The sequence below is a fragment of the Lepidochelys kempii genome, chromosome 9, assembly GCF_965140265.1.
Source record: "Lepidochelys kempii isolate rLepKem1 chromosome 9, rLepKem1.hap2, whole genome shotgun sequence".
NCBI classification, from domain to species: Eukaryota; Metazoa; Chordata; order Testudines; family Cheloniidae; genus Lepidochelys; species Lepidochelys kempii.
In genome coordinates this window covers 84,483,845-84,509,710 of record NC_133264.1, presented here as the reverse complement: position 1 = coordinate 84,509,710, position 25,866 = coordinate 84,483,845, and the positions used below count along the sequence as shown (strand labels likewise).

Genomic DNA, 25,866 nt, shown 5'->3' with positions numbered 1-25,866 from the left:
GCAAGTCCTAACTGAGGTTATGGCATAGTCATGTGCTTTCCAAAAATAGAGATTTCATCATTTTGCTATTAGGGAGTCGGACTCTAATCTCAGTTTCAGTGATGTAAACCCAGAGTAACTCCATGGATTTCACTGGGGTCACTTTGGATTGCTTTATTTCAGTTTCATTAAAGCACCTATCTGGGTGACTTTTTACAACTGAATATATACAATAGTATAAATGTCTTCAGAAGGTGTTGCCCATCAATAGTAGCTGTCCAAGGAGGTGGTGGTAAAGCTACATCAGTTTGTACCAGAGTTACTCCATATCCTTAACCAACTCACCCCACAAAGTCAGAGAAGATGCAAGAACCATACATGGCCCAAAATCCACGTGGCCTCCTTTCACATAATGTCTTTAGTTGTAAATGCCCACAGTCTGGACCCAATTATACTTCTATATGGGTGCCAATGCAAAATAACTCCATGGAAGTCAAAATGGAGTTACTCACCTTTTTTGTACCAAAGCCTGATATACACCTAAAAGTTAGGTTGACATAGTTATGTTGAGTATCAGAGGGGTAGCCGGCTTAGTCTGTATCCACAAAACCAACGAGAAGTCTGGTGGCACCTTAAAGACTAACAGACTTATTTGGGCATAAGCTTTTGTGGGTAAAAAACCTGAGGAAGTGGGTTTTTTACCCACGAAAGCTTATGCCCAAATAAATCTATTAGTCTTTAAGGTGCCACCGGACTCCTCCTTGTTTTTATAGCTATGTCTGTCAAAGGTGTGAAAAATTCCTGCCCCTCAGCGCTGTAGCTCTGCCAACTTAATCCCTACACACAGCTAGGTTGACAGAAGAATGCTTCCGTTGATCCAGCAACCATTCCTCGGGGAGGCGGCATTCCTGCAGTGAGCGAAAAAACCCCTTCTGTCACTGCAGGAGGCATCTCCCCGACTGTGACACAGCTGTGGTGCTGAACCTGTGCCTCTACAGCACCCATCGTGTGGACATGGCCCACGTATAACAAAGAAGAATCTGGCTCCTGATAGATTCTTTTAAAACGCTCTTCATAAAAAAAATTAATAAAGTTTACCAACAAATCTGCAAACTGCTGCCACATTTACACTTACGCTGTACTGTAAAATTGGGAATTGTGCATTTATGTTGAGACTATTCCTTGCGCTCTATTGCCACAAACTGTGATTTGAAAGACCAAAAATATAAGGGAAGCACAAATGTACTTGACACGATAGTGTTTGTGAGTGATGTATGTATTCATCAAATGGCTTCCAGCCTTGGCTGAAAGATGGGTTGTACGTCTCCTCAGTTTGATGTGAATGAAGTGTGGCACTTACTATGTTGTGAGGATCTTAAAAGGAGTATGGCTTCTGGTCTCTGTGTAAACTGATCTTTGAATGAAATCCCCTTCTACTCTGAAAATAAACCATCAACTTGGCAGCTAATGAAGTTACTTGAATGTGTGTCAAAGCAGGACAAGGGCAGTCTGCCTGAAACTAGAATCACATCTGCTTGTTGAACCAGATGGAAAAACAAAATACTATTGCTATCCTTATCCTGCATCTTAAGTCACTTTTTAGACATTCCCTGTGAGAGAAGAGAGAATTAAAGTTAATGCCAAGACTAGAACTCAAAGGATAGCTGGAGCTACTGCCATCACTCTGAAGTGGGGATCATGAGCAATGGACCAGTTTTGGTGTATTTCAAGGGTTCTCAAACTTTCTTGCACCCCTTCTATCTACAGAATTACTACACAAACCTAGGAGTGGGGAGCCAAAGCCTAAGCCCCACCGCCCTGAGTGAGGGAGGGGATGGAGGTGGGGGGAAAGCCAAATTCCAAGGGCTTCAGCCCCAGGAATGGGCCCTGTAACCTTAGTCCCGCCACCCAGGGCTGAAACCCTTGGGCTTTGGCTTTGGCTCCAGGCGGTGGGGCTCGGGCCTCGGCTTCAGCCCTGGCCCCCAGCAAGGCTAATGCCAACCCTGGTGACCCCATTAAAACAGTTTGAGAACTGCTGGTCTATTTAAAACTTTTTTCACCCTTGACTTCTGGAGTAGAGAGAGAAGTTATGCCTCCTGCCCGAATTCTCTCAATATTCTAGAAGGGAAAGGGGGCAGCAGAAGCTGCACGACAACACAATTATTTCCATATAAAAAGCAACTGGAGCTGTGTTTCAAGATACCTTATCTGACAAGAAGTGTTTAATGTTTCACTGTTACCCTATATCACAGATGCCAGTAGGAGTTATTTGAATTGTTAAACACACACAACTAGCAGATGTGGAATACTGGAAAACAGGAACAGTCCTCTAAATACATATTTTTGACTACTTACTTCACTGATGAGGGCCAATAATTCTCCACTGGTTTGGGTGCTATAGATGTAAAGAACACACTCAAGCTGGAGGTGTTATTTTCAGCTCAGGTAGATGTACGTGTGCTAGGTTTGAACACACTAAAAATAGAAGCGTACCTGCAGCGGCATGGGCAGTGAGATGGGTTAGGCACCTTGAGTACAATCATTTCCCTGTAAGTCTTATTCTCTGAAAACAGTAGGAGACTAATATTCCTAGGTTCTTGTGACTTGTGGAAACTCCTATATCAAAACTCTGATACTATTAACTCTAGCATCAGGGGTCTCTCCTACCATCTCCAATTAGTTCCTTTCTAAGCAAAAGGTAAAAAGTTATAGAATTGAAAAAATAAAGCAGTTACATTTTCTATACTTGGAAACTGAGTTTGGTTCTGCAAAGACTAGCTCTTCCCCTTGAACCTCAGGACTGAATAATATTCTCTATTTGTATTCTTCACAATGATCAAGTTGACCAGCAGAATTCTGGATCGTGAGTTGTCAGTGAGCCACAAACACTGTATTTTTCAATGACCGCATCCCCACTCACTTATTTTCACAGATCACAATATCATTCTGCCTTCCTCCTCTCTGAATCTAAAACACAGTAGCCTAACTTGGTGGGCTACAGCACTGAGTATTTATCTTAAGAGAACACAGCTCTTCAGAAAATCTCCACGTTAAGAAGGCAGCTTCTATAGAGCTAGGTGATTAAGGTATACATTTAAGAAACTTATCTCCTCCACCAGAAGCTGGAGATCACTCAGTCAAAGTTGGTGGCTACCTTTGAATGGACAAACCTCATACATTCTATGATAAGATCTGCAAGAACACAGTGTCTTTTCATCAGACAGATGCCCACTGTCTTTATATGGAGATGGCTTTTGGGCCCTACGGTTGGTACCACATCAATAATTTAGTGCCTTATCCAAATTTACTGTTTAAATGAAATGATACTCAGTGATCAGTGATACTCACCATGGGGGTGGTGATTGGGGAAACTGTCTAGTACAAGTTATGAATTCTGGTTGATTTGTGGAGTTATGGAATGTTACTATGAAAACTGCTGTTATCATGAATACCGATACAGATCAGATATATGCGAATCCTCCACTTCAGACAGAACCTGCAGTGGGTACACACCAGGCAAGACACAATGGGGCATACTTAATGTTAATGATCATGCTTTGATCACACAAAAGTTATGCTAAAAAATGGATGCATCCTAGGGGAAAACCAGCTTTACCCATCCTCTGAGGGTGCAGAGTTGTGGGGGAAAGGAAAGTTACCAACCACAAAACAAACAGCAACAGAGAGAGACAGACAGGAAGAGGGAGCACTGGACAGAAGAAAGCAAAGTCACAAGCTGGGGGAAGGAAACTTCATGAGGGAAAAGCTACCCTATACGTAACAGCTTGCCCTGCCTGCCATCCTGGATACAGATGGCCTCCAAGGACTCCCAAGAGACAGAGACAAACACCTACAAGATCTCTATCAAGCATTCTTAAAACTACAATACCCACCTGCTGAAGTGAAAAAACAGACTGACAGAGCCAGAAGAGTACCCAGAAGTCACCTACTGCAGGACAGGCCCAACAAAGAAAATAACAGAACGCCACTAGCTGTCACCTTCAGTCCCCAACTAAAACCTCTCCAGTGCATCATCAAAGATCTACAACCTATCCTGAAAAATGATCCCTCACTCTCACAGATCTTGGGAAACTGACCAGTATAGCAAATACTCTCCATCAACCACACAACAAAAACACTAACCCAGGAACCTATCCCTGCAACAAAGCCCAATGCAACTCTGTCCACATATTTATTCAAGTGACACTATCATAGGACCTAATCACATTAGCCACGCCATCAGGCTTGTTCACCTTCACATCTACCAATGTGATATATGCCATCATGTGCCAGCAAAGCCCCTCTGCCATGTACATTGGCCAAACTGGACAGTCTCTATGTAAAAGAATAAATGGACACAAATCTGACATCAGGAATCATAACATCCAAAAACCAGTAGGAGAACACTTCAACCTCCCTTTCCACTCAGTAAAAGATTTAAGGGCGGCAATTTTGCAAAGAAAAGCTTCAAAAACAGACTCCAACAAGAAACTGCTGAGCTTGAATTAATATGCAAACTAGATACCATTAACTTGGGTTTGAATAGAGACTGGGAGTGGCTGGGTCATTACACATATTGAATCTATTTCCCCATGTTAAATATCGTCACACCTTCTTGTCAACTGTCTAAATGGGCCATCTTGATTATCATTACAAAAGTTTTTTTCTCCTGCTGATAATAGCTCATCTTAATTGATTAGCCTCTTACAGTTTGTATGGCAACTTCCACCTTCTCTCTCTCTCTCTGTGTATCATATATATATAATCTTCTTACTATATGTTCCACTGTATGCATTCGATGAAGTGGGCTGTAGCCCACGAAAGCTTATGCTCTAATAAATTTGTTAGTCTCTAAGGTGCTGCAAGTACTCTTGTTCTTTTTGAGGATACAGACTAACGCGGCTGCTACTCTGAAACCAAGAGACAGGTGATCTAACAAGGCGCATTGTGTTTAGGATCTTAGTTATGATCTATAGGATCTGACTCTCTTTTGCTTTATATGATTAAGTAAAAGAGTAATTACATGTTAGACTTGTGAAGCATTTAGCACAGATGTTTTACACATAAAATGGTGGTTAACCTTCCATAACTGTAGCTCGTCATGTGCTGCATATGTCCTTTGCACTCTAGGTCTGCATGTGCCCTGAGCACAGTCGCTGGAAATTTTCCCCTCAGTGGTACCCAAAGGGTGTCACACGCCTTAGTGCCGGTATAAAGTGACAATCGACCCCTCAGTTCCTTCTTTCCAGAAAACTCTGATGTAGAGGGGCAGGTCATGGAATGGACACGCACAAAACATCTCAAACAACAACAGTTACAGAAGGTTACTAACTGGTTTTTCTTCTTTGTGTGATTGCACATGTGCATTCCACTCTAGGTGACTCCCAAACAGTTGGCTAGGTGGAGGAAACGGAGTTCATGGACACACTGACTGCAGAACAGTTTGCCCAAATTTGGCATAAATCTCTGGCCTGTTGAGTGATTGTGTAATGGGAGGAGAACGTGTGCACTGATGACCAGTTCACTGCTTTACAAATATCGTGAACAGGAATCTGCGCTAGGAAAGAGAGATGTGTCATTTGAAAAAACGGCTCGGTTACCCACCCAGGTTTGGAAAGTTGATACTGCTGCAAGGTGAACCTTGAAAGAGGAGATTAGCTTAGACCTGCTGCTTCAGGTACAATAGATATTCAAGTCTTTCTTATCAAGATGACTCCATGGGCGAGACTCCATGTTGCAACGCCCACTTTGAAAGGTAAGTAGTCCTGGTGGAGGGCTTTCTACTACCTGACAGAATCTGAGAAACTTGCTCTGAGCAAGCCTGCTCGCTGGGATTTAGCCATGAAGCTTCCAGGCTGATAGGTGAAGGAAGCTCAGGTTTGAGTGGAACAGCGACTGTGGTCCTGAGAGATCAGGTCCTGGGGTAATGGAAGCAGGATTGGTGTGGCCACTGAGAGGCTCAGCAGAGTGGAGACTAATGTTGGCAGGACCATGCTAGGGCTACCAGAATGACCTGGTCTTGGTCCCGCTTGAGGTACTCTGTGCATGAGCAGGATAGGGGGAAAAGGATAGTAAAGATGTCCCATCCACAGTAGCGGAAAGGTTTCTATGATAGAATCTGGAGTGTGGCCTTGTAGGGAGCAGAACTGGGGACCCTTTCTGTTGTACTTGATTGCAAACAGGTCTACGTGGGGCATCCCCCACTGCTGGAATACGTCCCTCACCACATCCAGGCGAAGGGACCACTCTTGGTGACTGGAGAAAGACCTGCTGAGGCAATCTGCCAGCTCATTTTGTGTTCCTGGACAAGAGAGGCAAGAGCAAGCTCCTCCATGCCCAGTGAGATAAAACATGGCTGCAGTGTTGTTCATGAGAACAAACAAGTTTCTGCCCATAATGTGGGGCATGAAGGTCTGACAGGCCAGGTGAACTGCTGTGAATTCCCTGACATTGATGCGGAGTGAAAGTTCCTCCGGAGACCAAAGGTCATGAGTTCTGAGGGGCCCTAGATGAGCTCTCCACCCTAGTGCTGACATTGAGACCAAGGTCATAGCCGGTTGAGGGTGTATAAAGAGAATGCTCACACAAACAGCGAGCAGATCGAACCACCAATTCATAGATACTAAGGTCAGAAGGGACCATTATGATCATCTAGTCTGACCTCCTGCACAACGCAGGCCACAGAATTTCACCCACCCACTCCTGCAAAAAACCTCTCACCTATGTTTGAGCTATTGAAGTCCTCAAATTGTGGTTTAAAGACTTCAAGGAGTAGAGAATCCTCCAGCAAGTGACCCGTGCCCCATGCTACAGAGGAAGGCGAAAAACCTCCAGGGCCTCTTCCAATCTGCCCTGGAGGAAAATTCCTTCCCGACCCCAAATATGACGATCAGCTAAACCCTGAGCATATGGGCAAGATTCACCAGCCAGATATTACAGAAAATTCTTTCCTGGGTAACTCAGATCCCACCCCATCTAACATCCTATCATAGGCCATTAGGCCTATTTACAATGAATATTTAATTACCAAAACCATGTTATCCCATCATACCATCGCCTCCATAAACTTATAGAGTTTAATCTTAAAGCCAGATAGATCTTTTGCCCCCACTGCTTCCCTTGGAAGGCTATTCCAAAACTTCACTCCTCTGATGGTTAGAAACCATCATCTAATTTCAAGTCTAAACTTCCTGGTGGCCAGTTTATATCCATTTGTTCTTGTGTCCACATTGGTACTGAGCTTAAATAATTCCTCTCCCTCTCTGGTATTTATCCCTCTGATATATTTATAGAGAGCAATCATATCTCCCCTCAACCTTCTTTTAGTTAGGTTAAACAAGTTAAACAAGCCAAGCTCCTTGAGACTCCTTTCATAAGACAAGTTTTCCATTCTTCGGATCATCCTAGTAGCCCTTCTCTGTACCTGTTCCAGTTTGAATTCATCCTTCTTAAACATGGGAGACCAGAACTGCACACAGTATTCCAGGTGAGGTCTCACCAGTGCCTTGTATAATGGTACTAAAACCTCCTTATCCCTATTGGAAATACCTCTCCTGATGCATCCCAAGACCACATTAGCTTTTTTCACAGCCATATCACATGGGCGGCTCAATCATCCTATGATCAACCAATACTCCAAGGTCCTTCTCCTCCTCTGTTACTTCTAATTGATGCGTCCCCAGCTTATAACTAAAATTCTTGTTATTAATCCCTAAAGGCATGACCTTACACTTCTCACTATTAAATTTCATCCTATTACTATTACTCCAGTTTACAAGGTCATCCAGATCCTCCTATATGATATCCCTGTCCTTCTCTAAATTGGCAATACCTCCCAGCTTTGTATCATCTACAAACTTTATTAGCACACTCCCACTTTTTGTGCTGAGATCAGTAATAAAAAGATTAAATAATATTGGTCCCAAAACTGATCCTTGAGGAACTCCACTGGTAACCTCCTGCCAGCCTGACAGTTCACCTTTCAGTAGGACCCGTTGTAGCCTTCCCTTTAACCAATTCCTTATCCACCTTTCCATTTTCATATTGATCCCCATCTTTTCCAAATTTAACTACTAATTCCCCATGTGGCACAGTACCAAATGCCTTACTGAAATTTAGGTAAATTAGATCCACTGCGTTTCCTTTGTCTAAAAAATCTGTTACTTTCTCAAAGAAGGAGATCAGGTTGGTTTGGCACGATCTACCTTTTGTAAAACCATGTTGTATTTTGTCCCATTTACCATTGACTTCAATGTCCTTAACTACCTTCTCCTTCAAAATTTTTTCCAAGACCTTGAATACTACAGGTGTCAAACTAACAGGCCTATAGTTATCCGGATCACGTTTTTCCCCTTTTTTAAAAATAGGAACTATGTTAGCAATTCTCCAATCATACGGTACAACCCCTGAGTTTACAGATTCATTAAAAATTCTTGCTAATGGTCTTGCAATTTCAAGCGCCAGTTCCTTTAATATTCTTGGATAAAGATTATCTGGGCCCCCCGATTTAGTCCCATTAAGCTGTCTGAGTTTCGCTTCTACTTCAGATATGGTAATATCTACCTCCATATCCTCATTCCTATTTGTCATGCTACCATTATCCCTAAGATCCTCTTTAGCTTTATTAAAGACTGAGGCGAAGTATTTGTTTAGGTATTGGGCCCCGCCTAGATTATCCTTGACCTCTGCTCCATCCTCAGTGTTTAGCGGTCCCACTTCTTCTTTCTTTTTCTTTTTCTTTATATGGCTATAGAACCTTTTACTATTGGTTTTAATTTCCTTTGCAAGGTCCAACTCTACTTTACTTTTAGCCTGTCTCACTTTATCCCTACATGTTCTGACCTCAATAAGGTAGCTTTCCTTGCTGATCCCTCCCATCTTCCACTCCCTGTATGCTTTCTGCTTTTTCTTAATCACCTCTCTGAGATGCTTGCTCATCCAGCTTGGTCTACAACTCCTGCCTATGAATTTTTTCCCCTTTCTTGGGATGCAGGCTTCCGATAGCTTCTGCAGCTTTGATTTAAAATAATCCCAGGCCTCCTCTACCTTTAGATCCATAAATTCTTCAGTACAATCCACTTCCCTAACTAATTTCCTTAATTTTTTAAAGTCAGACCTTTTGAAATAAAAAACCCTAGTTGCAGATTTTTTTGTTAATCCTTCTGTTCAGTTTGAACTGAATTAGCTCATGATCACTTGAACCAAGATTATTATCCCCTACAACCATTTCTTCTATGAGGTCCTCACTACTCACCAAAACCAAATCTAAAATGGCATCCCCTCTAGTCGGTTCAGCAACTACTTGGTGAAGGAATCCATCAGCTATCGCATCTAGGAAAATCTGAGCCCTATTATTACTACTAGCACTCGTCCTCCAGTCTATATCTGGGAAGTTAAAGTCTCCCATGATCACACAGTTTCCATTAGTATTTACTTTATTAAAAACATTAAAAAGGGCTCTATCCATATCCAAATTAGATCCCGGCGGTCTATAGCACACCCCAAGCACTGTCCCAGGGGAGGCTCTAATAGTTTTCTTCCCCAATGTAATTTTTGCCCAGACGGACTCTGTCTTATCCATTCCATCGCTTCTTATTTCTTTACATTCTACCTCATCATTGATATACAGTGCTACTCCACCGCCTTTACCTTTATTTTGGTCTTTCCTAAACAGCACAGACCCCTCAATACCTGTAGCCCAGTGATGACGACTGTTCCACCAGGTTTCCGTTCTCCCTATATCATCTGGTTTCACTTCCTGCACCAGTAGCTCTAGTTCCTCCATTTTGTTACCTCGGCTCCTCGCATCGGTGAACAAACATCTTAATTTTTGCTATTTGGCCTCACTCACATTTTGTACCATATTAGGCACGGTCATTCTACAGCCAGTATCACCTGTTAGACTGGTACCCACACTGCCCTTCCTCCTTATATACATGCTCCTACCCATGGCTGTATCCTTTCTTACTTCATTTTCTTCCCTCTCAATGCTAAAATCCGGCGTGGAGATTACCTGGACAACTTCCAACCATCTTCCCCAAATTCCTAGTTTAAAGCTCTCTTAATCAGTTGTGCCAGCCTCCATCCTAGAAGTCTATTTCTTTCCCTACTCAGATGAAGTCCATCCCGAGAGAACTGTCCTCTGTCCATGAATGCCTCCCAGTGGCCATACATCCCAAAGCCCTCCTTATAGCACCACAATTGAGGGAGACGAGGACCCCAGGAGGTTCTGTGAGTAGAGTGTCCAGATGGTGGTGGTTTGGTGAGTACACTGAGGCCAGCCATGTCTGGAGAAACTTGAGGGGCCTTGCATGTTGTACCACATAAGTACATGTGACCTAACAGTCTCATACAATTTTGGGCTATTGTGATTGGATGACCTCTGAGGTGTGTTAACATCCTTCTGGGAGGTAGGCCTTGACCTGAGTAGAGTTGAACACTGCTCCAGTGAACTCTATCCTTTGTGCCCGAGTGAGGGTAGACTGCTCTACATTTATCAGAAGGCTTAGGGACTTGAACACTACCTGAGCCCTGGACCAGCTCTTGTCTAGTCAGTCATCTAGATAAGGGTAGACCTGCACCCCTAAACTTCCTCAGGAAGACTGCCACTATTGCCATACATTTTGTGAACACTCATGGAGCTGCAGACAGGCTGAATGGGAGGACCATGAACTGTTAGTACAAATGGTTCACTATGAATCTGAGGAACCTTGTGTGTCCTTGGTGTATGGATATATGAATAGGCATCTCTTTAATGGAGGATGGCATACCAATCCCTAGGATCCAGAAAGGGAATAACTGTTGAGCTGACACAGGTCTAAAATCAGTCTGAGACCTCCCTTGGCTTTTTGGATTAGAAAATAATGGGGGTAGAACCCCTTCCACAGCTCCCACCCAAAGCAGAGATTGAACCTCTGGGGCCAGAAGCTCTTTGTGAGGAGGGTCACTGAAGAGGGGGAAGGAGGGAGGGTGAGAAAGAGGGGCAGAAATAAACTGGAGGGTGTATCCCACTTCCACTGTGCTCAACACCCAAAGGTCCATGGTGATACAGGACCACATGCTGAGCAAGTGGGAAAGGCTAAAGGCAGTTTGTAAACAAAGGAGAAACAGGGTCTGGCATAGAAGTGTAGAACAGAAAGGGACTTCAAGAAGTCTTCTGGTCCAGTCCCATGCACTCAAAGCAGGATTAAGTATTATCTAGACCATCCCTGATAGGTGTTTGTCTAACCTGTTCTTAAAAATCTCCAATGGTGGAGATTCCACAACCTCCCTAGGTAATTTATTCCAGTGTTTAACTATGCTGACAGTTAGGAAGCTTTTCCTAATGTCCAACCTAAACTGCCCTTGCTGCAATTTAAGCACAGTACTGGACAGGCTGTTGGGGCCTACAGTGCTTCCTTGAAGGCGCTGATGTGTACAGTTCAAGGGACTTAAGGGTTCCCCTGGAGTCTTTTAATCCATGAAGCTTCAACAAGTACATCCTGCAGCGTTTGCTGGACCTCCTGTGGGAGTCCCAAGGACAGTAGTCATGAACTCCTGCTTATGTCCACTGCCAAAACCATGGACCTGGTTGCTGAGCCAGCCACATCCAAAGCGGTTTGCAACGAGACACTTGCCACTGATTTTCCCTTGTCCACCAGTGAGGGACCTAACCTCTTGCGGGACCAAGTCTTCGAACTTCTGCATGGAGTCCAACATGTTAAAATCATACCTGCCCCGCAGCGCCTGTTGGTCTGCAATTTTGAGTTGTAACCCTCCTAGTAGAATAAATTTTCCTACCAAACAAATCCAGTTTCTTTGAGTCCTCTGATTTTTGGGGTTGCACCCTGATAGGGTGACCAGATAGAAAGTGTGAAAAATTGGGATGGGGGGCAGGGTGAAGAGGTAATAGGCACCTATATAAGAAAAAGACCCAAAAACCAGGACTGTCCCTATAAAATTTGGGACTTCTGGTCACCCTACACAATGAATATGCCCTGGAAACTGGGGGAAACCCCCACGGATTCCAAAAGGGCCACTGGACTGGCGTAAGTCCCCAGTGACCTCCTGGCCATGCACTCGATGGTAACCCTGAGCCTGGGCAGCAGCAAGTGACTCCAGCACAGTATTGGTAGTGCTCTGTGTTGCAGATGTAGACACTCATCTGGTACCGGACTCGAAGGTGCCTGTGTAAGTGCCAGAGTCAACGGTGCCGACTTCTGCAGTACTGAGCCAGAGGAGTGACCTGGTTTAGATCTAACTCGACTCGGGTCCCCATGCCTGGCCATCTTCGTTGGTGATTGGTGCCAGGACTCGGGTATGGCAGGAGAAGCACTCCTTACCAACGCTGAGTCACTCAGTGCTGAGACTCGCCAACCTGGCTCAGATGGAGGTCTCAGTGCGGTTCCATGAGCAAAAACTTCAGCCTGGCCTCCCGATCCTTCTTTGTGCAAGGTTTAAAGTCTCTGCAGATTTGGCAATGGTCCCCACCATGAACTTCACCTAGGCACTTGCAGCTTGAGTGCGGGTAGGTCAGGAGCATAGCCTTGTTGCAGGAGGTGAGGGCTCAAAGCCCGGTGACCGAGGCATGCCTCAGCACCAGAGAACGGACTGCTAAAAACTGCTAAATCACCAAGTTACAGAACTTCACTAAAACTAATTACAACTAACTATACAAATATAAGAAAAAGACCACTGAGAGAGCCTGCCAAAGCAAGGTCACTGGAACTGCTATCCACCACAGCGGTAAGAAGGAACTGAGGAAGTGTGGGGTCAGGTGGGTGATTTATATTGGCACTATAGGTGCATGGCATCAGAGGGCACTTGAGCCGCCCTGATGGGTACCACTGAGGAAAACATTTCTGGTGACTGTGCTTGGGGTGCTTGCAAACTTACAGTGGAATGCACATGTGCAATCACTCAAACAGGAACTACAGTTCCTCAAGAGAAAACTAAACTGTAATCAGAAACTTCACTCCTTTAGGAGGAAGTTCTAGGAGAGGGTGTGTTTAAACACGGGGGAGTCTGAAGGGTCAGCACAGCACTCAGGGGCTAAGCAGCTTGACAGCGGGTTCCTGCTCTCAGAAGAGGGTGCCAGAAAAAAGGTTAGGGTTTCAACAGTAGCCTAGGGAACTGAGAATTGGAGCATTCAGGCTCCAGAGGCGTAAAACACACAAGAGATGCAGAGACACAGAAAGTTTCCCTTCATAACAGTCCAGTGGGTAGCCAGCAAAGGAGCACATGGCCAGATCTGTGATACTGGGATCTTACATCTACTTTGGATTGTCACACATGAAAATAAAGGACAGACATTTTGTCCTGCCTCTTAGTTTCTTTTCTCCTAGTTTCAGTACTTGGGGTGATATACATGGGACAAGTATTCCTACATCTCTCTCTCTTTCTCTCTCTCATGTTGCTATATTAAAATAAATGAAAAAGAGTGGCTGTCTACAAAAAGATGTGGGAAGTAATTTTATATTTAGCAGTTACTATACTGGTATCACTGTTGGAGTAATGACATCTGGAGCTTTCTACAGAGGACTGGCTTTTGTTATGAATGTCAGTGACAAATCTGGTTCTGCCACTACCTGCATGCAGAAAGGAGAATCTAAATAGGAATGAGACACACAAACTAGGAGAAAAGAGAATTAAAACCCAAACCTGTCTTTCCTTTTAAAGTGTCTAAGATACTTCATAACAAATTTTTAATCTATGGGGACAATCCAAAATTAAATCAAGTGTTCAGTAGGAGGCAGGAAATTTCATGCAGTTTTAGTAGAGAAACAGGTTCTGTAACACAGATAGACCAAATTTGACTTTTGCTCAAAGACTAAGTCTGAGCAATAATGCTTTGTATAATATATTGGCCTCGTGTGGGTGATCATGACTTTCTGTAGTGGCTGTTCTCAGCAACCATGCAACCTGATACTTAGTTCAGTGCTATAGGTGGCCTATGCTTTGGTGCTGAAGATCCTAAGTTCTGTTCCTTCTAATGTATGAAGGTGGGTGCTTACCACGGGGCTACCCTGAAAATCTGAGAGAGAAAGAAATCAGTGGCTTGCTAAGGATGCATATATTACTCTTGCTGTGCCTTAACAGGATCTTTAAGTTTTAGTTCTGCAAAGGAGTACTAATGAGAGATTCTTCTCCATGGTTCTTTCGGGAACAACATGTCCTGGGGTATTGTGCTAAATGAAACAAAATATGCCAAATGGACTTTAGAAGGCCTTATTTTACTATAGCCTCATGGCCCGTTGATGATGAACTTATAGAGAAAGGTCTTATTTGAATAGACATAATGGCTTGAGAAGAGTATTGACAGCATGATGGTTGACTGAGGTAGAACTTCACTACCACCTTTGGAAGGAATTTAGGGCAAGAGTGTAGCACTACCTTATACTTAAACCGATTTGTCTAAGTGAGTCCAGTCACTGAGGCTTGAAGGGAATTAAGTGTCTAAAATGAAGTAACTGTCACCAAGGAAAAATCTTTCTAGAGACATTTTATCAGCTTTCCTGTCTCCAGGAATGGTAAACTATTACCAATGGTATCTTTGGAGAAGTGAAAAGGACTTATTTGTATTTCTTTTTTCTCTGACTCTTAGTAGATAACCACCTGACCAAATTGAGAATTCTGCAGTCTTTCAATTTTGTAATTTATGTATTTTTCAAGTGTATAACAATGTACCTCTCTAGGTGCATGCAGAACTGCCCCTATAAAACCACATTTCTACATCATTCAGTTGACAGTGTGTCCACTACAAAGGAGAAGGTAATTCTCAAAGCACTAAAAGTCAACAAACGCTGCCTGGTTTGTGTGGAGGGAGTGAAGTCCCCAGCCCAACAATATAGGGACTGTCAGCCTGATTAACCCAGCTGTAGGGGTAATGTTATGTAATGTATCACCTTCCTTTCAGAAAGGCTGGGAGGGTACTGTAGTTTCCTAGCAGGGGCATATGAAGCACCTGCACAAGCTGAACTTTAGAATTTTGAATGGTGACAGTGCCTAATCTCCCTTGAACCCATGAGGGGATATCTATTACACCCGGTGCACTAACTTTGAAAACTAAGGGCTACCACACCCCTATAATTTTTCCAAGTTGCAATCTTTAAGCAGCAGCATGAAATAAAATACACAGAGGACTCTTGGAAAGACATACATTAAACAGCAGTTCATTCTTCCCTTGCTGGGTGGTGTTAACTCCTGTTACGATTAATGGAAGTTACAGACACACACCAAAAGAAGAAAGGACCACTGTTGCAGAAGATATTGTTAAATCTGTTATTATGAAGGAAGACTTTACCATCAATATTTTAGCAGATGTCTACAGGAAATAAACAAACTGGAGCAATATTGAAATAACAAAACATATCTGTCATGTATCCCCTAATACATACCTGGTCAGTTTTATGGTTTTCCTGAACTCATTAGTAATTGGAGCTTTGTAGCCTCCTTTCCTCAATAAGGAATCTATGGTCTGAATGTGGTCCCATCCTGTTGAGTTTTATCAGAATAAAAATCAGCAAAGAGCATGTAATTAAACAGACTTTACATTAAAATATTACTTCATGTTATATTTTTGCATCTACTCTGCTGAAGTCCATTATAAACATTCCCATAGATCTGTAACAAGTAAATTCCTGTGTTCCTAAGAACAGCTTCTTGCAGGAAGTACCACATACAGGATTCTTCCTACATCAGAGTAAGTTATTGTGCAAAGCAAAGATCTTGCACATAGTTTAAAAGTAGATCCAAGACAGCCGCGTTTTCTGGATATGGGGAAACAAAAATTATACCCTTCCAAAGTCTAAAAGCTGTAAAAGAAAACGAGGACTTCATCCTACTATGGCAAGGTCATATATCACAGTAATCCTTTAAATCGTATTGAAATAAAATACATAGAACCACTTGAAAATCAAGTTTCTATTGGAAATATTGCATGTAAGCAATCTTAACTGGCTCAAAATGTGCTTTCAGAGGTGCAGGTGGAGGATAGAAAAATCCTATCCCTCATCATCAAATGGTATGGGGTCTCACAGACCTCTCTGTAAGTGCCACTGTTAACTTTAACAGTGATTTTTCCAATTTCAGAATTACAACATTAAACAGTTTGCTGGCGGTTGGCTTATAAATTTTTGGAGTATTAACCCACAATTAGTTTAGGTTAATTATGGTTCTCACCCAACAAGTCTTTTACACTATTTTAAAGCAATATATAAAGATCAAATTTTGAATACATGGTATCACAATAATATGTAGAAAATGAACTGTGCATCTTTTATTTATAAAACTGTTAGATGTGTTATTTCAGAAGTACACAATTGCTTAGATTATTCAGATAGATGCCTAACAAGACTAAATATATCATTTTGCTTTGTCTGTTTAATAAACCACATGTATAAAAACCTGTTTTTTTAAAAAGAACCCAAAATTATATATATAAAAATTTTGACCTAAAGAAGTTCACATAACAATTACATTTTATAAATATAGTGAAAGCTGTCTTAAGTGACCATATAAGGGCTCAGCAAAAACTGAAAGATGCAGATCTATAAGTACAGAACAAACAAAATTGTACTGGAAATCTTAGGGATAATTTTAAGTGGTCACTTGTAGACAAGGAGTTGTATAGTCAAGGTGATCCTTAGTGCAGATTCTTCTTTATCTCTTAACACAACAAATCCAAACATAAGGAGGCAAATGCAAAAACAATGCAAAAAATGAAAAAAAACCCCAGAGTCACGGCTAGAAGAGAAAACGTTAGTAAGTAGTTAGCGGATCAGCACCATATACTGGTATTAAACAGAACTAGTGTATATTGTTCTTTCAAATGATGAACTTACAAGTCTGTGCCTCTTTTAAAAGGGACACACTTTCATTTACAGAAGTATTTTGGGATATTCAGTATGAAACCAACTCCCTTCTACCCACCCAAGAAACAATGGGAAGCCAAAGCTCTTAAAGAGGATTAAGTGCCTGCAGTGAGAGCCTAACAAAAGAAAAATTTGCAGGTTGCGAAATAACTCCATTGTTAAAATCCATGAGCAGTCATCCCATCACTAAGTTAAATAAGTTTTGCATTTCACTGATTGTAGCAAGTTGGGTGTATGAAAAATGGCAGCTTTTAATTCGCACTGTACCACCCCCTACATCTTTTATTTTGCATATTGTTGCTACTTTACTGTTTGTTTCTGACTTCCTTAACAAACTGTTACAATTTACTGAAATCTTCTCAATAACGGGACTGATTTTATACAGGCATGTAAGTGGCATTTATAAGAGTCATTCCTTACAGTTAAGTATTGCTCCATCATCTGACATCAGTGCAAGGTCAAATATTGCATTTTAGGTTTATATGTATATTTAAATTCTTCACCAGATCATATGAAATAAAGTGCAACAATGACCTTGCTCCTTTGCAACCTCCGGTAAGTAGGTGGCGGTGCGTTTTGATCCTTTTTCATTGATGAATTCTATTCTAATGCCATGTACACCCACCTGAAAGAAATTGGCAGTTTTATTAGTACATTTAAAAATAATACAAGAAATTTCTAATGTGAAAAATCACAAGATGTGAGCCTTTTAAAGAAAGGTTTACCCAATTTTAGATTTTTTTAAAAAACATTTTCCAGGTAATTCCGAAGTGAATTTAGCCCTTTTTAATGGCGTCCAACTGACAGCCTGGTCAGGGCAGTGGCAGTACAAGCATGCCCTACAATTCCCCACCAAAGTACTTCATCTCTGACCTGAAGGGAACACCATTTGAGGGGAGAGTAGTTTGGTCTCCATGCCCATTCAGTGCTTGACCTCTCTTCTGATCCTGCCAACAGGGGTGTTATTAATGGATGTGAACACCTGTCCACCAAAAAAGTGAACCAAGGTCACCAGTTCCATTTCCTAGGCAACCAGTGTTGTGGTCTAATGACTTGTGGCCATGACAGCCGGGATCTTGTCTGAACTGGCAACCTAATGGTGAAAGGTTTGAGCTATTACCAATCCCTTGAGCTTTCCAGTCCATGAAATTTCCACTAATGTATGAAGAAGAACTTCAAATTCATATTTCCATATATTACAAGACTGTTTTCTAGTGTAAGGTCTACTGCCTACAATGAAGAAACCAACATTGCTGACAGACAGGAGCGACATGCGACTGTCATGAGATGTTCCAAATTCCTATAAGAACTAGGCTGGATGCTCTTTCGAGGCACTGTTTGCAAAAATAATGCGTGTGTACACAGCACTTCCCTATTTTCAAGGGTACAATAATTCTGCTGTAAACACATGTTCTTGATCAATTTGTCATAAGAGGCCTCCAGCTAGGAGTGAAATTTCTTACCAAAATTTAATAAACAGTTTTCAGTTACTTTTAAGTTACACAAAAGTAAACAAAATGTTAGTAGCCTCAGATTTTTATTCTTGTGCTCCTGTAAATAAGATTTGTTTTTACTTAAATTTGGAAGTCTTCAGGTGCATGTGGAAACATGAGTATTGTGTGTTTAAAAGCTTATAGTGTTATTTGGTTTAGATACCTGTTTTTTGGCACAAACTAATTTGATTTCAACAAAAAGTATAGAAAGATTTTTAGAATAAAGACTTACTCTAGAACAACTGCATGGCAGCCAAATTCAAAACCAAGGATTAATATAATGGAGCACATAGGCTCTCCAGGGCCAACTGTCCAATTAATACACAGATATTTCAAGGTAAATATTACACAGTTACTTTTGCTCTAGCATCTTCATATGGCTATAAGTGTGGGGTGAGGGGTGGGAGTTTATTCTGGCGACCTTGACTTGCAAATCCTCCTCCTCTTTATCAGTGCACCATGTCTTAAATATGATTAAACTTTTCTGAATGAAGATGTGAATCTCTAACCTCCTTCATAACAACTGGTCTCAATTAATCTCTCTTACATTTCTGAACCTAAACTTTCAAGTAAGCAGGTGTAATTTTGTTTTAGAAGCCAAATCTTACTCTTTGAAGGTGTAATTCAGAACCAGACGGTTCTATTATGACAAACTGAAATTTGGGAATGAAAAGTCTTTAAGCAGATCTCGCCTAATTTATTCTAGGATCAAGGAAACCAACTAGTAACTTTATGCAAACTGTAAGACCACATCTGAATAATGGGAAACTTCACACTAATACAAAGTGATGCACATCAACATGGTCCATCCATGTGAAGCTCAGGTGCCCCCTTTTATTATTGCATCTGTTTTTTTCAGATCAAATTTGCAAGACAAATTGATTAGAGCAGAAAAGTAATTACAGATTGAATTAACTGCCAAGATAAAACCCAAAATGTATCCTGACCAAAACATTTGTTTACATACAAACACTATCAGTTTTAAATTTTCCTACATACCAGAAACTGAAAAAAATCTATCAGTCCTCAAACACAACAACTGCAACTCCTTTGAAATCTCTCTTTATTACAGCACGTAGATTGGGATCGGGGTCCTGTACCGTCTTTGCATATTGTCTAGAACAGTGGTTCTCAAAGCCAGCCCACTGCTTGTTCAGGGAAAGCCCCTGGTGGGCCGGACCGGTTTGTTTACCTGCTGCGTCCTCAGGTTCGGCCGATCACAGCTCCCACTGGCAGCAGTTCGCTGCTCCGGGCCAATGGGGGCTGCGGGATGGGCGGCCAGCATGTCCCTTGGCCCACGCCACTTCCCGCAGCCCCCATTGGCCTGGAGCAGCAAACCGCGGCCAGTGGGAGCTGCAATCAGCCGAACCTGCAGACACAGCAAGTAAAGAAACCGGTCCAGCTTGCCAGGGGCTTTTCCTGAACAAGCGGCGGATTGACTTTGAGAACCACTGTTCTAGACAATATGCAAAGACAGTATAGAATGGTCACTGCCATGAACAGTTTACAATCCAATTTAAGAAAAGGCTCAACAAGTGGGTTTAGCAAGCAATTTGAGGTAGAAAGGGGAGGACAGACAAGTGTAACTACAGGAGCCTGTCAAAGTTACGTAGCCTAAGGAGCATACAACATGATCCCTGATTCCATTTTAAACCTTAACTTTGTTTTAACTTTTCCTATTTCCAATTTGTACAAAAATATTTTATTTAGCCTCTGCGTATGGTAATTTTCAGGCTATTATTATTAATTTACCTATTTTCATGAGGCTTCTATTAGGAAACTCACAGAGCAGTCACCCAGGGTATTGGTGGTGCTGTGATAACATGTATACACCCTCATCACTCTTCTTGCCTGCTTTATGATAGTAAGCTCGAAGGGTATTGACATTCTCATTGTTTCAGAGTAACAGCCGTGTTAGTCTATATTCGCAAAAAGAAAAGGAGGACTTGTGGCACCTTAGAGACTAACCAATTTATTAGAGCATAAGCTTTCGTGAGCTACAGCTCACTTCTTCAGATGCATATCGTGGAAACTGCAGCAGACTTTATATATACACAGAGAATATGAAACAATACCTATTCCCACCCCACTGTCCTGCTGGTAATAGCTTATCTAAAGTGATTTCCAGCACAAATCCAGGTTTTCTCACCCTCCACCCCCCCACACAAATTCACTCTCCTGCTGGTGATAGCCCATCCAAAGTGATAACTCTTTACACAATGTGCATGACAATTAAGCTGGGCTATTTCCTGCATAAATCCAGGTTCTCACATCCCCCCCACCCCCATACACACACAAACTCACTCTCCTGCTGGTAATAGCTCATCCAAACTGACCACTCTTCAAGTTAAAATCCACGTTAAACCAGAACATCTGGGGGGGGGGGGTAGGAAAAAACAAGAGGAAACAGGCTACCTTGCATAATGACTTAGCCACTCCAAGTCTCTATTTAAGCCTAAATTAATAGTATCCAATTTGCAAATGAATTCCAATTCAGCAGTTTCTCGCTGGAGTCTGGATTTGAAGTTTTTTTGTTTTAAGATAGCGACCTTCATGTCTGTGATCGCGTGACCAGAGAGATTGAAGTGTTCTCCGACTGGTTTATGAATGTTATAATTCTTGACATCTGATTTGTGTCCATTTATTCTTTTACGTAGAGACTGTCCAGTTTGACCAATGTACATGGCAGAGGGGCATTGCTGGCACATGATGGCATATATCACATTGGTGGATGTGCAGGTGAACGAGCCTCTGATAGTGTGGCTGATGTTATTAGGCCCTGTGATGGTGTCCCCTGAATAGATATGTGGGCACAGTTGGCAACGGGCTTTGTTGCAAGGATAAGTTCCTGGGTTAGTGGTTCTGTTGTGTGGTATGTGGTTGTTGGTGAGTATTTGCTTCAGGTTGCGGGGCTGTCTGTAGGCAAGGACTGGCCTGTCTCCCAAGATTTGTGAGAGTGTTGGGTCATCCTTTAGGATAGGTTGTAGATCCTTAATAATGCGTTGGAGGGGTTTTAGTTGGGGGCTGAAGGTGACGGCTAGTGGCGTTCTGTTATTTTCTTTGTTAGGCCTGTCCTGTAGTAGGTAACTTCTGGGAACTCTTCTGGCTCTATCAATCTGTTTCTTTACTTCTGCAGGTGGGTATTGTAGTTGTAAGAAAGCTTGACAGAGATCTTGTAGGTGTTTGTCTCTGTCTGAGGGGTTGGAGCAAATGCGGTTGTATCGCAGAGCTTGGCTGTAGACGATGGATCGTGTGGTGTGGTCAGGGTGAAAGCTGGAGGCATGCAGGTAGGAATAGCGGTCAGTAGGTTTCCGGTATAGGGTGGTGTTTATGTGACCATTGTTTATTAGCACTGTAGTGTCCAGGAAGTGGATCTCTTGTGTGGACTGGACCAGGCTGAGGTTGGTGGTGGGATGGAAATTGTTGAAATCATGGTGGAATTCCTCAAGGGCTTCTTTTCCATGGGTCCAGATGATGAAGATGTCATCAATATAGCGCAAGTAGAGTAGGGGCTTTAGGGGACGAGAGCTGAGGAAGCGTTGTTCTAAATCAGCCATAAAAATGTTGGCATACTGTGGGGCCATGCGGGTACCCATAGCAGTGCCGCTGATCTGAAGGTATACATTGTCCCCAAATGTGAAGTAGTTATGGGTAAGGACAAAGTCACAAAGTTCAGCCACCAGGTTAGCCGTGACATTATCGGGGATAGTGTTCTTGACGGCTTGTAGTCCATCTTTGTGTGGAATGTTGGTGTAGAGGGCTTCTACATCCATAGTGGCCAGGATGGTGTTATCAGGAAGATCACCGATGGATTGTAGTTTCCTCAGGAAGTCAGTGGTGTCTCGAAGGTAGCTGGGAGTGCTGGTAGCGTAGGGCCTGAGGAGGGAGTCTACATAGCCAGACAATCCTGCTGTCAGGGTGCCAATGCCTGAGATGATGGGGCGCCCAGGATTTCCAGGTTTATGGATCTTGGGTAGTAGATAGAATATCCCAGGTCGGGGTTCCAGGGGTGTGTCTGTGCGGATTTGATCTTGTGCTTTTTCAGGAAGTTTCTTGAGCAAATGCTGTAGTTGCTTTTGGTAACTCTCAGTGGGATCAGAGGGTAATGGCTTGTAGAAACTCGTGTTGGAGAGCTGCCGAGCAGCCTCTTGTTTTAATTGTTTTAATTCATAAATGACAATATCTGTTCTTAGGATCCATAAAGGTAAGGAGAGCAGTGGGATTAGAATCTAGATGAACAGATGATGTGATACATATTCTCGCTGCAGTCACACCCTGTATTTGGTGGTGGGTTAGAGAAGTGCTAGAATTTCATCAGTGTTGAAGCTCTCATTTTACAGAACCTGAGGTACATTTCAGTATACAAGGGAACAATGAAAGATTTTAGGATGGGTTTAATTTCAACTCATTAAGTTTTCTGTATAAACTTTTTTGAGGAAGTATGTGATTGCTTCACTGATATGAACAGATACCATTATAGTAATTGGTGGAAAAAATGAACGTACAGAGCTGTCTTGTGCTATCACCACCATGCTGCACAATTAGGCATTTGACAGTTTCATAGTACTTATGGTATATATTCAATTACTCAAGGTATTTTGTAAAATATGTTTTTATTTTAGCATGTCTTCAAAATCAAATTTAAAAATTTTGTGGAATATATAAAGTTAGGTCCACCTTCCTGTGCTAATATCCTGTGCAACAGAGGTGATCATGAGAACATATAGTTTACAATATTCATGAGGAATTAACCAGAAATACAGTAAAAGCTTTGTTATCTGGCATGTTGGGGGAATAGCGGGTGCTGGTTAATCAAATATTCCAGTTAACTCAGAGTTATACTTTACCAATGGAATACCAATTTTCAAAGAATTACAATACAATAAAATGAATAAAGTATAAAATACAGTAGTGCAGTACACAAGTATTCGCCAACTCAGTAGTAGTGCTGCACTGCAGCGTGGTTGGTGTCTTGAAGCACTTAGGTGTATACAGATAACCTACGGTATAGAAAACTTATCTTATGATATTATATATCACTATGGGCAGTGCATGATGTACACCCAGATCACTAAAAATACACAACACTAAAACTATACTGAACATATTTAATCTTTCTTTGGTGACTCAGAAGGCACTTCAAGGCTCTTGCCTCAAGGTTATCAATTATCATTGTAGATGTGGAAGGCGTAGTAGATTGGGCTGAATCTGTAATGGCCCGATAACACACCCTGGAAACTGCTTTTTTGAATTAATCCCTGATATCAGCTTGCTGTCTTCTGCCTCTTTTGCATAAAAGTAGAGTGCAGAATGTGCAATTGCATAACTTTCTGGGCAATATACTAGTTCCCATTACTAGATTGGGGATTTGTATTGGGAGATATCAGAAATGCCGGATAATAGAGCTTTCCGGTTGATAAAGTGCCAGATAACACAGCTTTTACTGTACTGATGACGTGCTGAATATGATTCAATATCCAACCAACAAATAATTGCACTCTAACAGAGAGTAAACATAATTCTCATTGATGAGTAGATTGTGCGTCATAACCAATTAAATGGACTGACAGAGTTCATGGAAATGTCTTGCTCTATTTATGATGTCCAACACACTTCTGACATATTACTAACCCTGCCCCACAACTACACAAGAACATTGCATTGGTATAACGTAACTTGTGAATTTAAACCACTAATAGCTAACAACTGCCAACCTCTGCATGGACATTCTTCTTTTGGTGTAAGTGGGTTTTTTTTCAGTTTAGCTTAAGTTGACTGGAACAGGCTTAAATTTTGGGTGGTTGTTTTTTTAAAACTCTCTCTTGGGTGCATCTGTTCACTAGAAACTCTAAGATTATGATCTAATTTTGTACAGACTGATGAAAAGCCATCTCTCAGTCATTACTATTAACTTTCATCTCATCATCAAACCCCACAGCCAGAGTCTCAGGAGTCTTCTACAGATTGGTAGCATTTCATTGAAGGACAACAAATTCAGGAGAAAGGACCATTTCACATTATTTCAGGAACCAGAAACTGACAAAATACTGGCCATTAAGTAGCCTGAATTTATGACAGTATGCTTAATGTGGAACTACTGAAGAAACTTGGCTAATTTTCTGTGCTGCCTGTATTCTGACTTTTCTTGATGTCAGGAAGGCTTGTTTCAATATCCCAAAGCTTTCTCAAGGAATCTGAATCACTTTGTGGTAAGAAGACACAGATGATTTTAAGAGGAGAAAAAAATGACTAAAAGGAAATGTACTGGGGAAACCCAGCTGTGATAGGATGTGAGTGACAGAGAAATGATAACATAGCTTTTGCTTCCTTCGGTATTTTCATAAAAGAGAAATGCAGAAAATGTATAAATTAGTTTGTCTTTCACACATTAACAAGGTATCTACTCTCAAATAACCAGCGTCTGTAGTACCAAAGCTTGCCTCCTGAAACATTTAAGCATATTTCATACTTGTCCTATCCATTTGTAGGATTCAATTTTTTCCTCCCAGGGACTCCTGATACAGCATCCTGAACCTCTCTCCTGGGGTAAGGGATTCAGTGGCCAGAGATGCAGAATGGATAGGAATCCCCTCTTTTTTTTTTTTCAGGATCTAAGCAAATCAAACAATTTCCTTAAAAAAAAAAAAATCCTGAAACCCTCTGTACTGTTTAGTAACCTAGCAGAACATGTTTTAAGTGTTTGATTTCCTCTGTGGAGCATTGTACTGTAAGGAAATGCCTCGCTAAATAGTTTAAAGATTCCCACTCTGACATGAGTTGAGAGTAAAGGAATTCAAGAGCAATAAAGCTACGAGCAAAAAAATTAATAATTTTGGAGAAGAGGGAATTGCAGAATCTGTGCAGGGCAGGGATGACCTTAGTGGAAGGGTAAAGAAATCAGGAAGGTGATTGCAAAGTGGGTGAAGGGAGGAATAAAACTGAGTTTGCTTTGGGGATGGATGGCTGCAAGGGGAAATGGATTGGGAGAAAAAGTCCCATCAGATACACTGGAGGATGTGAAAGGGTGCAGATCTTACTGCCTCCATGTCAGTAGCATTAAACAGTTATTTTACTTCCATGAGCTGCTTCCCCACTTGCCCTCTGGTGTCCACATTCTCTACTAAAGAAGTATTATCATTCAAAAACATATCCCAGAATTCATGACACTGCATGTCTCACCACCTTTCTTTGATGGAAAGGCTGTGACACTCCACATAAGTAGACATTGGACAGGGGTAGTGGAGAGATGTCTCGTGGGAGGAAGACTCTGTGCTTACAGAAATGAGGAGACAATGCATATCTGCCCAGCATCCATTGCAAACCACCACGTGTGTGAACTACGGATGCATAGTGCAATCATATACAGTCATGCGTGAATGGAAACCCTGTGTTTTTTATGAAGTGTCTTCATGAATCACTGTACTGATGTGATCCTTTGAAAGTAAATATAAAAAGGTGAAAACCTTTATAAAAGGTGAAAATGGTGGCAATTTGAAAAATCATATGGGAGCTAATGGCAGTCAATTCACTCATGTCTCCTGTTT

General features: G+C 41.8%; 1 protein-coding gene across 7 annotated transcripts in view; it reads right to left on the bottom strand.

The window, feature by feature from the left end:
* Window positions 1-25,866, bottom strand: part of AMMECR1 (AMMECR nuclear protein 1) — a 150,621-nt gene that overhangs the window by 5,387 nt on the left and 119,368 nt on the right. For 3 of the 7 annotated variants that reach the window (XM_073361201.1, XM_073361202.1, XM_073361205.1), the window contains 2 exons: window positions 17,364-17,454; window positions 15,354-15,450 (listed from right to left, as the gene is read on the bottom strand). In XM_073361201.1, coding sequence (XP_073217302.1) covers window positions 15,354-15,450; window positions 17,364-17,454 — 188 coding nt within the window. Of the gene's footprint in view, window positions 1-3,327; window positions 3,476-15,353; window positions 15,451-17,249; window positions 17,455-25,866 lie in introns of those variants that run through there. The other 4 variants (XR_012160967.1, XR_012160968.1, XR_012160969.1 and 1 more) reach the window with 4 other exon arrangements.